The 14,628-nt window shown below is 49.5% G+C and overlaps 1 protein-coding gene across 2 annotated transcripts; it reads right to left on the reverse strand.

Moving 5' to 3' along the window:
- Window positions 1–1,997: 1,997 nt before the first annotated feature.
- Window positions 1,998–14,565, reverse strand: PHTF1 (putative homeodomain transcription factor 1). 2 transcript variants are annotated; one of them, XM_063418227.1, is made up of 18 exons: window positions 14,404–14,565; window positions 14,283–14,339; window positions 14,140–14,209; window positions 13,304–13,462; window positions 12,808–12,967; window positions 12,381–12,506; window positions 11,435–11,594; window positions 10,167–10,340; window positions 10,009–10,086; window positions 8,747–8,956; window positions 7,354–7,482; window positions 6,663–6,935; window positions 6,027–6,158; window positions 5,807–5,893; window positions 4,761–4,916; window positions 4,302–4,397; window positions 3,595–3,720; window positions 1,998–3,278 (listed from the first exon to the last, which is right to left on the reverse strand). In XM_063418227.1, exons 1-18 carry the CDS (start codon window positions 14,440–14,442, stop codon window positions 3,258–3,260), a joined length of 2,253 nt encoding a protein of 750 aa, XP_063274297.1. In that variant the 5' UTR covers window positions 14,443–14,565; the 3' UTR covers window positions 1,998–3,257. The 2 variants fall into 2 exon arrangements, with proteins under 2 accessions (XP_063274297.1, XP_063274298.1); XM_063418228.1 differs by lacking the exon at window positions 14,283–14,339.
- Window positions 14,566–14,628: the final 63 nt, after the last annotated feature.

A 14,628-nucleotide genomic window follows, 5' to 3' on the forward strand; every position in this document is an offset into this window, starting at 1 on the left:
GTGAGGGTTAGGGTGCATGGTTAAGTTTAGGGTCAGGGTAAGGGGATTAATGTTAGGTATAGGTGTTAGTGTTGGAGTCAGTGGTTGGGTTTTGTTTTTTTTCCTCAGAAATTGGTTAGAGAGGAAAAAGTATTTGATTTGTCCTTGTCTATGCTGCACAAAGGACCTTGTGGGTGGCTTCAGGGACACTGTGCCATGAGCTGCTGTCCCTGTGTCCCTTTGCAGGCCATGTCTGCTGCTCCAACCTTGTCCTGCTGCAGCTTCTCTGCATGTGGGGGTTCTGAACAAGTTCTTTAATGCCTCTGCTGCCAGTGGGATCCTGACTCGTTGCTCCTGTGCCGAGCTCTCCCCTGTACCCAGCCCCTCTCATCCTTCCCCCGTGGGTTCCAGGCACACACGGGCAGGTTTGGGCTGGAGTGGGGCTTTTCTCCAGAGCCTGGTGCACGTTTGCATCAGGAACCCCTCGTGTCCCTGCTGGGCCAGGGAGAACAGGGCAGAGCTGGTTCTGTCGGTCCCAGGGCTGCAAAGAAGCCGCTGATGCTGCTCCATTGATTTGTTCCTGGGGTTTTTGTATCCAACACAAAACCCTGGAGCTGAAGATGATATTTGACATAATTCTGTAATTTTTCTTCTTCTGAACACAGCACAATCACTTCAGTTCCTTGATTCGGGCGGGTTTGGTTTGCCAACCTCTGTGTGAGGAGAGAAAACTCTTTGAGTTCTGCTCAATAAAATAATTCCTTTGGTTTCACTTTTGGCACCATGGCATCCTCAGCCTGGGTGCAGAGCTGAAACTGAAGTCCCATCTTTAATTATTTATTGCTAATTAGTAATTGGATTTTTTATCTCTGTAGAGGTAAAACCTGACCTTGGGACAGACTCAGCTGCCAGAGCAGCTGCCTCAGTGTAATTTTTGCCTGTGTGTTTAAGAACTCTCCCCGTTTTTCTCTGATCAAGGGGTGCTGATGGCACACAGGGCACAGGGGACTCACACCTGTGGTTTGGGCTGGCATGGATATTTTACAGAGGGATGTCACCCCCAGAACTCACTGACACATCAGCCCTGTGGCTGTCAGAACAGACTGCAGGGGTTTATTTTATTCAGAATTTAGTGATGATTTTCTGACATTTCTGACAAGTGCAGAATGACTGCAGAAAAATGGGAAAAGGAGCCCATAGGTCCAGTTTGCAGAAGGAGAAAGGAGTAAAAGATTGAGCTTCACCTACTCAGAATTCAAACTGATAGGACTTGTTCTTTGAAAGCAGGAGAGTATCTCATTTTGTCTTTGAAGCTTTAGATGTTTTTAAAGGCTAACGAGGCACAGTGAGGCACTCGTGAGTGGAATTCTTCACAAGGACAGCTGACAGCTCAAACAGCTTTTAAAACAAAGACTTTGGGAATTCAAAAGCCTTTAAAGCAGCTCTGAACTGTGCTCAGCTGCTGGGGGATCCATTGAAGTTTGCTGTGGAGCAGAACACGTACAAATCCTCCCTGGCTGGAGGAGGGCTGTGAAATATTTAATACTCTGAGTAGCCTGTGCAGATTATTCCTGTGTTCTTCCCCAGAGGCTGAATTATGCTGTGTGCCCTCACCCTGACCACTGAGGACGGTGACAAATCCAGACCTTTAATTCCAGAGGAATGATTTCCCTGCCATCACCTCCCCTCTTTTCCTGTGTGAATGTGACCTGACCATGTCCCACCTGGGAGGGATTTCCCCTTCCCCAGACCTTTCCCTGTGCTTCCTGCATCCACGTGGCCTTGGGATGCTACACAATGGATGGATGTGCTGGTGTAAATATTTATCTATTGCACAGCACCTTCACACAGACTCCTGAGGTTCTGACTGGAGAGAGAACCTGTAAATCAATCATTATTTTTACACAGATCTTAAAACCCAACTCCAGTTCATGGCCTGTTGGTTCTGCACTGTCTAAACCAGGCTCTTGGTTGGCTTTCAGGGGTGTGGACCCAGGTTTTACCCACAAACATGCTGCTTTTCTGGAAAACAAATGCAATTTATTATTGGATGTCTCCTTGACCCTACATTCCAAGTAACAGATTTTCCAAAAGATGGTATAAAAATCATCAAGTGCTGTAGAAACCGTTGGTAATGATGAAGTGCTTGTCCTGCAGGTTTATTTGCACATTTTGCTATATAAAACTGTCACCTCCTTTTACATCTCACGACTTTTCCTTGTACAGAAAATAGCTGTAAACAATTTACTACCAAAAATTCCTCTGCTATTTTACCCTCCTGTGAAGGAACGAGAAGTTCCTCAGTTTTTGCTCTTTTCACTACTAATAAGTAGAAGCCATTGGAGCCAGTGAAGGGAAATATTACAGAGGCCTTCAAATATTTTCTTGTTCTCCATGACCTTTCTAAACATGAACCTGAGGAAGTTTTTGTCCAAGCTGGTTTTCCCCCCAGATTTCCTCCCCAGGTGTTCAGGGTGAGGCTCTACTGCAGTGTTGGAGCAGAGCTGCTGTCACAGCCAGGACAGGATGGAGCTGAGTATTCCAGGGAACAGACGTGGCAAAACATTCTCCAGCTCATGAACACTTTGCCTGAAGTGTGTGTTGAAAGGTTTTTCTCCTCTGACCACTGTCCTCAAAAAATACTGGTGATTTCTTTGCAGCAGCCCCAGCACAGGCCACCAGCAGGATTTGGGAGTTGCTGGGTTGGCAGCAGGGAGGAGGAATTCACCTGGTGCATCCTGGGGTGCTTCAGGATGGAGGCAAAGCCTTGAGCACACAGAGCTTTAAGGAAAGAAAAGCTCTTCAGCACAGCCAGGTCAGTGCAGCAAAGGATTCTCAAGCTGGAATGTTCCAGTGCAGCCCCAGGAAGGCTGGCTGGGCCAGCAGGGCTGAGTCCCTCCCTGTCACATGCCCAGGGTCCCGGTGTGACAGGAACGTGGCCCCAGTCACAGCCACTGGTGTCCCCCAGCTGCAGCTCTTGTATGGCTTTAGTGTTTGATGTCCCACACCAGTTCCTGCTGGTTCAGTGCCAGCTGCCAGCATTTGGCCCCATTAATCCAGTTTTTCTGTGCATGCCATGGGGTGACATCACTGATGAGACCAGTTCATTCTGGATGTTGTAGAGCAGTAAAGCAGAAAGAAAACTTCTGATACATACACTGGGAATCTGTTTAAAAATTGGAATTACAGATTTCTGACAGTTTTCTTCTTTCTGCCCACACTGCTGGTTCTCTTTTCTGGTGTCTGGTGGAGATGCCCAGGGCTGATGTTCTGCCAGTTCATGGTTTAATTTTCCATAACTGCAAAGAGACAAGAAAGGGAGTCTGGGTCTAACAGGAATGGTCTTCATCCCTCTTCTGTGTCTTCTGCCCACCCTGCTCTGCCCAGTGAGCTCCAGTTTGAGGATGAGCCACAGGAGGACTGGGATAAAGGGAAGAACCCTGGATTCTCCCAGCTTCACCTGCAGGGAACTGAAACTGAAGTGAGCCCTGTCCTTCCCCCAAACCTGGCTCAGGGAGGCGGGGGCACGCCCAGCACAAACCCAGGCCTGTCTCGGGGCTGTGCCCCCAGAAGTGTCCCCAGAGCTGTTCTGCTGCCTGGCACAGGGACACTTACCCTGATGTTGAATCCCAGCAGGTCACTGATCACTCCTGAGACAGCAGAGAGGATGACAACCCGTGTGATGTTGTAGATCAGTGGGTTCATGGTCAGCCCGTACAGCCTGAATGGACTATCCAATTCCTGCAGTGACACGACAAGGACAGGGCTCCATTAGCACTCACCAACACCAAAGAATTCATCCTCTGCCTTTCAGCTTAGCACTGGCACTCCAACAGACTGGGCAGCCTCTGGTCCTTTCTTAAATACATGTACAGGAATTGCCAGTGCTCCAGAGACATCTCCTGCTGAATCCAAAGGCTCTGCACAACCCCAGGGCCTCAGAGCTGACACTCCAGGCTGCAGAATCACCCAGCCCAACCTGCAGACTCCCAGGCTCTGTTCACTCCTTCCCAAATCTTTCCCTGTTGGTTGCAGCGAGTTCCAGCATCACAGCTGCTAAAGGGAAATGAGACTGAAGCAGTCAGGAAATGCTGTGCTCACCTCAGCCTCTCCTCTCAGTCAAACCACTGCTCATCAAGAGTTCACAGCACTAATTACCCACACTGGCCTTGTGCTGCTCCCTCTCCTGTCACAGCTGCAGCAGCACTGACAACCCCCCTTTGTGAGCACTAAATCCAGGAGCCAAGGGAAGGGCAGGGCCACAGGGCATTGCCATAACTCCCTGCTTCCATAAAATCCAGCATTCAGGCAGAGCATCTCACCTTCAGCAGCTTTGTGGACAGTTTCAGCACGTTGTTTACCAGAGACAGCTGCTCCTTCTTGTTTGGCTTCTTCTCCATCTTCAGGTACAAGTTTATCTGTGACAGACAGGCCAGGGGTTGATATCCCAGCACCAGCCCCCAGCTGGGAAATTTGAGCCATTTTTGCAGTTTGCTTTCACTCCTGAAGCAGTGAATTTAGCATTGATAACATCATTCTTTTCCAATTGTTTTGGTTAACACACACTAACCCAGAGACCAAAATAATTCAGAATTTTGGAGTTTGGGTCTGTCCAGCTCATCCCTCCCATGCTAACCAGTGCTTTGTTGCCCTCTAGCCAGCACAGGAGTTGATCCCTACATTTTTCAAGTTTGATTCCAGTATTTAAGCTGGTTTGAAATACAATAATTATATCCAACCAAACCACAAAGCCCAGGGGAGAACAAGCTAAAGGGAGCTACCTGCTCAGTGAGCAGGATGGAAATGTTGCTGTATTTCTTGTTGGTCTCAGAGCCCAGAGATGCCAGACGTAGCAGAAAGAGGAGCAGTGCTGCCTCCCACATCAGGAACTCCCAGTTGTAAGCTGCACTCAGAAAGGTTTTGTGACCCTTAAGAACCTGTATGGGGAGAAAACAAAGAGCCAAATGTCACTGACAAAGTGCCTGTTCTTGGGACAAGTGCACAAGCACTGCCCTTGCTCCTCCTCTGGCCAGCCCTGTGTGCTCTTCCCAGGAAGTGTTGATCACTCCTGTGATGGGAAAGTCTCATTTCTAACCTGCCTTTAGCTTGGAATTGGATATTTTTTCCTTCTGCTCAGAAAAGGAGCCTTGTTCCTCCCCTCCCTCTGTCCAGCTAACAGGCAATGAAGTGCCTCTCCTTGTCCTCAGCCAGGCTAAGCTGCTCCTGCCTTTCCCAGTATGGATCACACAGCAGGACTGGGATTGTCATTCCTTCCTCTGGAAACCTGGGCCTTACAGGAACAGCCACAGCAGTGACAGTGTCTGCAAACCACCACCCTCTGCTACCACAGCTGCCCCTTCAGGGCACCAAGGACCTGCCTGAACACAGCACTGAGCAAGGAAACAGCTCCAGCACTGGCACTGCTGCCTGTAACAGCTTCAGTCAAGGGTTGGAAGGTGCCAGTAATAGTTCTTGACCTGCTTTTCCACGTGGTGGTTACAGAGCATGCTTCAGTCAGCCCTCTGGAATAAATGTCCTGTGAACACCACAGGTCCTTGGGCAGAGTCTCCTCTCCTTTGTGCCCAAATGGCCACGTCCTGAAATTTTCCTACTGATTATACAACCCCTGACCTTGCTCTGCAAGCACAGAATGAACCTTTTTTTCCAGCTAAAAATAACAAAGCTCTTAAAAAATGCTGCACTCTCTGTGTTACTCTGGGGTCAAACAACTCCACTTGGAGCCTTTTGTAGGCTGGTGAAAGAAAAGCCTCCAGCACTTGGGAGGGTTTTCCTTACTTTATATAAACTACAAAGGTTAAAATCTCACCTGAGCACAGCAGATAAAAGCAATTGAAAGAGCCAGTAAAAACACTGAGGACACCACAACATCCACAGACCTCTGGGGGCCTCGTCTCTGTGGAAACAAGGACACAGGGTCAGGGCTGAGTGCAGTGTGAAGCCAAAACTCAGCACAAACAGCTGGCACTGTCATTGTCATTGTCACTGCCTCACCCTCTGCAACAGGCAAACCCCAGGTCAGGACTCACCTTTAGGTAGGAGCGAAGGGATAACCAGATCTTGATGTTCTCCACCTTCTTGAGCCTGAAGTGAGGGATTTCGTATTTCCTGGCTTTCCGAGCAGATGTAATGTGACTAAAGAGCTTGGCAAACAAAAACCTCTGCAAGTTAAGAACAGAACCATAGATTAATTTAAAACAGAACAGATTGCTTGGGATTCTTAGTGGTATCTGGCAAAAAGGGTCACTGGGGAAGCCCAGCACGACACCTGGGTGCTCAGCCTCTCTAGCAGCAATGTTTTCATAGAATTCCAGACTGGTTTGTATTGGGAGGGACATTAAAGCTCATCATTTTCCAGCCCTTGCTGCGGGCAAGGACACCTTCCACTCCCCCAGGCTGCTCCACGCCCTGCCAACCTGGCCTTGAAGACTTCCAGGGATGGGGCAGCCACAGTTTCTCTGGGCAACAGAGAGGGGACAGAGTAAAGGGGGAACAGGGGTGTCAGGAATGGTATTGATAGGTATAATTTGTGACTGATCAATAAGAGCCTCCCCAGACTCCCCTCCCTGAGGCAAGGGTTGGGATGAGATGAGCTTTAGGATCATCATGCCATCTTTATTCCCACTTTCCAGGTTCCCCAAAGGAACCAGGACCTTTAAACACACCTGTTTGTAGGTTCTCTCAGCAACACACATCATGAAGAAAAACATCCAGGTTAAGCACAGCCTCTCCAGAAAGTTGATGGCAGACAGGATGAGCACAGGGGTGCTGGCAGGGGCTCCACAGAAGATGTGCAGAAGCTCCATGAGAGAAATGGAGCAGAGCTGCTCCAGGTTATCTGTGCGGAACAGTCTGTAGAGGAATGGCAGGAAGGCCAATCCGATGGTGATGATGTTTCCCAGCATTTGATACCCCACTCCTTGCTGGTGGGCATTAACCTGGCAAGCAGGAATAAAATTGGGATGATTACCTGGGGTTTGCATCAAGGAAAAGGCCTGTTGTTGTGTTAATGTCAATTCAGGCAAGCAGTCGGATCCCCTTCCCTTCACAGCCTAAAATAATTCCACCCATTTCAGTCCAAACCCAAAACCAATCAGCCAAATAATCAACCCCCCACCTTCAGCACCCTGCAGAGGCAATCAGTGATAATGAGCACTTGTCAGCCTTCAAGAGATCTCCTAAACTGGGGGTTAGGCAATTTTTCAGTAAGAACATGTGGGACAACCATCTTTGCAGCTGGGGAGGGACCAGTTTTACACTGCCTCTAATATTTGCATGTGTAACTATTTCCAGGGGTTTTGGTGGTTGTTTTCTAAGGTGTGAGGAAGAGGCTGCAATGCCACACTGCCCCCTTACCTTGCTCATGATAATCCCACTGATCTCCAGCACAGACATGTCCACCTTCTTGCAGTCGTTCCCTTCCCAGATCAGAGCGCTCACTTTGGCAGACGCTGGGCTGGTGTTCTGCAGCCAGAACAGATGGTTCTAGAAAAAAGAGAGGAGTGCAAAAGCTGGCTCAGCTCTTTCTGTCCTCCTGTAAGTAATGCCTTTGCCTAGAATGTGATTGGATTGAGGGGGGAGTTGAATACTTTGTTTTGGGATAAGCAGCAGTGCAGAGGGGATGGATAGATTCAGTCATTGAATCACTGGTTTTGTTTAGAGCACTCCAGACTTCCACGTGGTTCTGGCCTCATCCAGGTTATTCACCTTTTACCAACAGCATCCTCATTTGCCACTCATATTTGGGAAGACAGGGGGTGTTGGAAGCCAAGTCACTGAGGATTTTAGATTTTCTGTGCTGACAGGCACTGAACCCCAAGCAAACACTGCATTGACCTGAGGCCTTGGAGAAGGCTTCCAAAATTGAATTATAGAACTGGGATTGTGGGGGTGTAGTTTGAATAGAAGTGTGTAATATCATATGGTGGAAAACTTTGAGTTTAAGGCTTTAGAATATAGTAATATATATATAAAGCAAGATAGAGGTTTTAGGGCAGAACCTAGTCCTTCTTCTTCACGGGTCTGGGTGGTATTTTGTAATTGGGTAGAAAAATCTGCATTGCAGGCCATGGGTGGTTGGTTATTGGGTAAAAAGTAACAATAATTTAGGTGTCATTTCTTAACTGGACAGTTTATCCTTAAAAAGCCTTGTAAAGAGAGAGGGATAGGGTTCCATTTTTAGTTTGTTAGCGAGAAGTGCTGTAGAACTCATGATTTGTCAGACTGTAATATAGATAAGATTTAATAAACATCTGAGTCCGAACAAGAAACACCATCTTGTGCAGTTCATCCTGACCCTGGCAAAAAGAAGATACAACACAACAAGGGGGAAGAGGGAGAAGCACTCCCAGCTCCTGGATGGAAATCACCGACCTGCTGGAAGAGGAAAGCACCGACCTGCTGGAATCACCGACCTGCTGGAAGAGGAAAGCACTGACCTGCTGGAATCACTGACCAGCTGGAAGAGGAAAGCACTGACCTGCTGGAATCACCGACCTGCTGGAAGGGGAAATCACCGACCTGCTGGAATCACTGACCTGCTGGAAGAGGAAATCACTGACCTGCTGGAATCACCGACCTGCTGGAAGGGGAAATCACCGACCTGCTGGAAGAGGAAAGCACCGACCTGCTGGAATCACTGACCTGCTGGAATCACTGACCTGCTGGAATCACTGACCTGCTGGAAGAGGAAATCACTGACCTGCTGGAAGAGGAAATCACTGACCTGCTGGAAGAGGAAAGCACTGACCTGCTGGAAGACGTCTTCCTTGGCGTCCCTGCGGCAGTCCCTGGCGGAGCGCTCCTCGCTGTCGCTGGTGCCGGAGGAGCGGCACTCGGGGCCGTGCAGGAGGTCGTCCCACAGCATGTCCTCGGTCTCCGAGTCCTGCCGGGTGCTCTCCGAGTCCCGCCGGCTCCCGCCGCAGCTGCGGGGCCCCACGCTCAGGCATGACCTGGGGTCCTGCAACAGCAGCCAGGGTTACACAGCACAGCCCCAGGCATGGTGAAACCAGCACCTCCTCCTCATCGTCCTCCTCCTCATCACCATCCTCCTCCCCCTCCTTTTCCTCCTCCTCGTACTCCTCCTCCTCCTCGTACTCCTCCTCCTCCTCGTACTCCTCCTCCTCGCTTCTCCTTATCGTCCTCCTCCTTCTCCTCATCCTCCTCCTCCTCTTTTCCTCCAGCTCCCCAGACCTTTGAGTGCTCCCAGTTGCACCCACACGGTGGAAATGGTTTAAGGCAACGTTTGGGGGAAAAGCATTTCTATACCAGAACTCACACAGAGCACATTAATTCCCTGCCTCCATTCCCAACCCACAAAATAAAAACTGATGTACTCTAATAAAAAAAGTCCTTTTTTATGCCTTTTGTATAATATTTTATTTATAATTGTTTTAATATTTTATTTTTATTTTGTATTAATTTATATATCTCCATATTTATAACTTGATATTCACATATTTCTATTTTATTTTCAGGTAGGGTGAGTGGCAGGGGCAAAAAACCAAAGTAATGAAGTGACTGAGTATATCTCACAGAATAGATTTACTCCTTCATTACAGGAGTTGGACTTGATCCTTGTGGGTCCCTTCCAACTTGGGATAGTTTGTGATTTTAAAATCAAAATCTATTATCTTAAAAGCTGCAAGCATGGCACTGTCTTGCGACCACAAGAGCAATTGCAGCAATTCCACAGGAGCAATTAGAGGCAGCCTGGACTGTCCTCTGCTGCCAACAGTTAGTTGTTTGTTTGATTGTTTGTGGTTTGTTTAACAAAGCAGCACAACCAGGATTGTGAACATTGTGAAGGTTTACAAAGCTGCCAAGCAGCAGGGAGGGAGGAGGTCACACTTTGCACCTGAGGATTCTGAAGCACAATAATTTCATAACTGTCTGATGGAGGGGGGTTGGAACGAGAGGAGCTTTAAGGTCCCTTCCAGCCCAACCCCTTCTCTGGTTCTGTGAGCCCTGCCAGGCCTGGGAAAGCTCCCTCTCCTCACCCTGTGACCATACCTGCCTGTATAATGTGGACTCCAGTTCAGACTCCACAACACTGTCAGAGTCTCTGGCGCCTTTCAGGGCTTGCTTGACCTGCCAAGACCAAAGGAAAACCACCTCGTTATCCTTAGCAAAACAAGGTGTGGAAAACAGCACCAATCCCACCTGGGTACCTGTGAGACAGCCTGGTTGAGAGAAACCGGAGGCCTCTTCTTCTTTTCCTCGTAGCTGTTGTCACTGGAAGCCCCTTCCATGCTGTGGCGCAGCAGGACCGTTTGTGCCATGGCCCCAGCATCCTCCTCACTCGACAGCTCGTCAGAAACACCATCCCTGGTGGTGCCATCACCCTACAAATGCACAGCCAAAGCCACACCAAGGCCCAGCCTGAGTCCCCTCACAGGCTCAGAGCTGCCCCCTGGCACAGCCCTCAGTGCCTGCAGAGCCAGCACAGGATCCCCACAGAACACACAAACAGAATTCTCTTGGCATCACAGAGGCTTCATGGATTTTAACTCCTTTACCCTGCTCTTGTCTTGCCCCAGAGGTAATGAGAGAGAATTTTGGGTGGGTGCAGTTGGAGCTGGGGCAAGGGCAGGAAGAGGAGGAGGCAGCAGCAGCTCTGTGCTGTGCCTTACCAGCAGCCTTAAGCCCAGGTGGATCTACAAGCTGGGGGGTAACAAACCCAAAATCCTGGGCTGTGCCTCTCCACCAAGCTCTGCCCCTCTCCAAACCCTTCACAGAGAGGAGGTGGGATGGCACAGTACGAGAGAATTTCACACAGAACCAATTCCAAATTCTTCACGTGGAGTTAACACACCACTGGCCCAGAGGAAACTCAAGAGTAATTCCCAAAATCTTTACGTGTCAAAGCTTTCAACAGAGGTCACGGTGCCTTAGCTCTTTCCCTTTCCCCACAAGATGTCTCAGTCTTGCAAGACAAAATATTTTACAGAACTTCTTTTGAAAATGGCCAATTAATTTAGTCATTATCAGCACTCTCCCTTAACTGAACACCTTGTAATCAAAAGTGTCAATAATTAACAGCACTTTGGCAGAATACTCCAGCACTGTCTGTGTTTGACCACACCTGGTCAGGTTGGACAGGGCTTGGAGCAGCCTGGGACAGTGGAAGGTGTCCCTGCCCATGGCAGAGGGTGGCATGAGATGAGCTTTAAAATTCCTTCCAACCCAAACTATTCTGGAATTCTATTCCATGATTATGAAAAGAAAGTACCAGCACCTTTTCAGCTGCTCAGTGAGAGGCAGAAAGGGGTTTCTAGGTTCACTAATGTAGGCAAAGATTAGCAGAAGGAGGGAATATCTTGTATTAATATCTTGTATATTAATATCTTGTATAAAACATATAGTTAAATTAACACACTTCTGGGCACACAAAGAACACAGTGAAACTGTGATTTCAAAGGATCTCCCCTGGCAGTACCTGATGGCTCTTCTCCCCATCAGAAAGTTTACTTTTCTCTTTGGAGTGCAGCAGCCTGTGTTCAGATCTGGCCTGTCTGGGTTTAATGCCATCACCCACAGCATTCACACAACTTTCTGTCTCAGTCCCTTTCTCAGCTACCAGCTTTATTCCTCTATTCCTGGAGAGAAAATACAATAAAATGCTTTTATGTCAGGGAAAAACTCTTTGGGATAAAACATTCTTGTCACACAAGTGCGGCATCAAACAAGATACCTAAGGGATAAATAATTGTCTTTGGCTGACAGGCTTTGTGTGCTGAGTCTGTTAAAAAGATTTATATCTGCTTCACCCTCACTTGACACATCTTTTGTAACTCTAATAGTATCTTAAACTTCTAAATCAAGGGGAAATTTTTCATTCTTTTTATTAAAAAAAAGAACAATTCAGAAGACAAGAAGTCCTCATGAAGAGAAAGCACCTGTGAACTGAAAACTCACCAGGAAATTCACCTGGGAAAACAGAAAACAATGAGATATTATCCCTTAGAACCTCTCCTCCTTCTCCTTGAGTTACTTTTAGAGAAGGAAGGTGCCAAAGTGAGACAACTGTCCAAACCAGAAGGCACAATTGCTTTTGGAAATCAGCTAAAACAGCAATATAATCTGAGCACTCACTCAAACAAGGTCACCTATCTGATAAATAAACTCCACCACATTCTACAGCTCACCTAACACTTGGTTTCATATGATCTAATTTTAAACAGTCTAATTTTATATGATCTAATAAAGAGATACTAAATATTCCTAAGGAATCAGCTTCCCACATTACCACATTACCACGAAAGTTTTAATTCAAACAAAGACTGACAGGCTGTGGGGATGTCAGTGACAGCACGTGCTGTGCCTTCATTCTCCAGGTACCAAATAGCTCCATGAGCAGCACAAACCCAGCAGGGATCACATACCTCCTCTGGAAGAGCAGACTGGATAAATTGGTCAGCAGAGACGCAGAGCCAGACTGCTCTTCCTTGCTGGTTTTGTCAGGAGAAGACCAACTGTTCCCATCCACACCCACGGGTTTGCGTAACTTCCTGGGTTTTAAGACAAGGAGAATTAAGTTGGTGTAAGAAGCTACTTGAAGGTCTTTCTTAAGAGATCTGAAGGAGATTTGAACAGCTTTTTGGACACTGTTTTTCTGAAGTCATGCAAACAGAATATTGACTCAGAATACTGAGTTCTGCCTATACCCCACCACATCAGGGCATCACTGGGAAAGGCACAAGGGACAAAATCCAGAGGGAATCTTTGCTGCAGCAGCCTGGAGGAGAGAAAGCTCTACCCAGCCCCACCGTGTGGAGCTGTGGCGCCACCGAGGGCCCTGCTGGGGCTCACCTGCGGCGCCGGCTGAGCCCGTTGCTCCCTGCAGGTCTGTTCACCTGCGTGGACACGATCTGGCAGTGAACTGTCCCCAGCAGCAGCATAAGGCACAGGGGTCCCATCACTTCGCTGGCACTCACAGCAGGCACCATGAAGTACAGCACCACTGCTACCACTGGAAAGGGGGAAATGGCACCAAGGAAAAAATTAAGGAGTCTGTCTCAAGTGTTTGTTTGAACTCTGCTTTGTTGTCTCATTATTTACTTTCTGCAATTACTAGTGCCACATACTTTGAAATGCACATTAAGTAGGTTGCAGACAAGATCCTCATGTTTTAGATTATGGGCTACAAAATCATAGACTCACTAAGCTTGGAAAAGACCTCTGAGACCATCGAGTTCAAGCCCTCCCCCAGCACTGCCAGGTCCACCCCTAACCCATTTCCCCTCAAGAGCCACATCCATACATTCTCTGATGTCACACTCCTTTATGGCACAGCCTGTTCCCTTACCTTGCATAACGTAGAGCACCAAGAGCCACATAAAAATACGCTGGGAGGTGACCTGTATCCACCACTGGCTGAACAAGGGGAAAAACACCACTCTCACAATTCCCTTCCTTGTCAGCGACGTCCAGGGAATTTCAGGCTTGGCTTTGGCAAAGGTAGAGCCTTGGAATTAAAGGGGAAACAAGCCATCATTAACTGTGAATCACAAGAAACTCCCTTGCTGGAGTTGCCCTTTGGGCAGCCCCAGCCCTGCCACAGGGCTGAGCGAGGCTGGCAGCAGCCCAGCTTCAGGCACCATCCAAAGCTGCACAGTCCCAGCAGACACAGCTAAAGCAGCTCCTTGTCTTCTCTCAGAGCTCTGGCTCTGACCTTTCCCTGCCCACCCAACCCTGCTCCCACCGACCACCCCTGCAGAGGCGCCCCGAATTCCTCCTGCCCTGCTCTCAGGTTTTCAGTGTCCTTTTGCCTCAGTGCTCACGAGCAGGGCAGCAGGGCAGGTTCTGCTTCCCCCACCCTGCACAAAGTGGGATGCACCTACACAACCATGGAATATCCTGAGCTGGAAGGGACCCTCAGGGATTGCCAAGTCCAACCCCTGCCCTGCACAGACCCCCAACAATCCCACCCTGGGCATCCCTGGAGCGGTGTCCAAGCTCTCCTGGAGCTGTGGCAGCCTCGGGGCTGTGCCCATTCCCGGCGGAGCCTGGGCAGTGCCCAGCACCCTCTGGGGGAAGAACCTTTCCTGATATCCAACCTAACCCTCCTCTGACCCAGCTCCGGCCGCTCCCTCGGTGCCGTCCCTGTCCCAGAGAGGAACGAACAGAGGCAGCACCGCTCACCGCTGATCAGATCCACATCGATCAGGTCGGGCTGGATGTGCCCCTTTTTCTTCGGCTTGTTCTTGAAGCCCTGCGGGGCGGAACACAGGGCCGAGTCAGCGGCGAGGGGCGCGGGGCCGCCCCCCACGCCCCGCCGCCGGTACCTTCATCTGTGTCTGCTCCACGGCCTTCTCCCATATCTGCTGGTCGTAGGCCCCGATCTGCGGGGAGAGGACGCTGAGGGCACGGCCGGGCCCGCGCCCGCCCGCCCCGCGCCGCACTCACCTTCTTCTGGTACCATGAAATGGCATCGCGACAGGCCATGGGGGGCGGCGGGACCGGCGCGGCCCCGGTACCGACCCCGGCCCGGCACCGACCCCGGCACCGAGCCCGCTCCCGTTACCCTGGAAACCGCCCGGCGCTCGACTGGCTCCGCCTGCCGCCCCTCACCCCTCCCGCCCAGGCAGCGCCAGCCGAACGCAGAGCGCCCCCCTCCCCTCAACCCGCAAA

The sequence above is a fragment of the Prinia subflava genome, chromosome 23, assembly GCF_021018805.1.
Source record: "Prinia subflava isolate CZ2003 ecotype Zambia chromosome 23, Cam_Psub_1.2, whole genome shotgun sequence".
Taxonomy (NCBI): Eukaryota; Metazoa; Chordata; class Aves; order Passeriformes; family Cisticolidae; genus Prinia; species Prinia subflava.

Excerpts from the sequence above, each read along its gene's own strand:
- PHTF1 (XM_063418227.1), bottom strand. The coding sequence starts at position 14,442 with ATGGCCTGTCGCGATGCCATTTCATGGTACCAGAAGAAG. Across the intron at positions 12,968-13,303 it reads GGTGCTCTACGTTATGCAAG|TGGTAGCAGTGGTGCTGTAC; the intron begins GTAAGGGAACAG and ends CCCCCTTTCCAG. Across the intron at positions 6,159-6,662 it reads CTGAGAGAACCTACAAACAG|AGGTTTTTGTTTGCCAAGCT; the intron begins GTGTGTTTAAAG and ends CTTAACTTGCAG.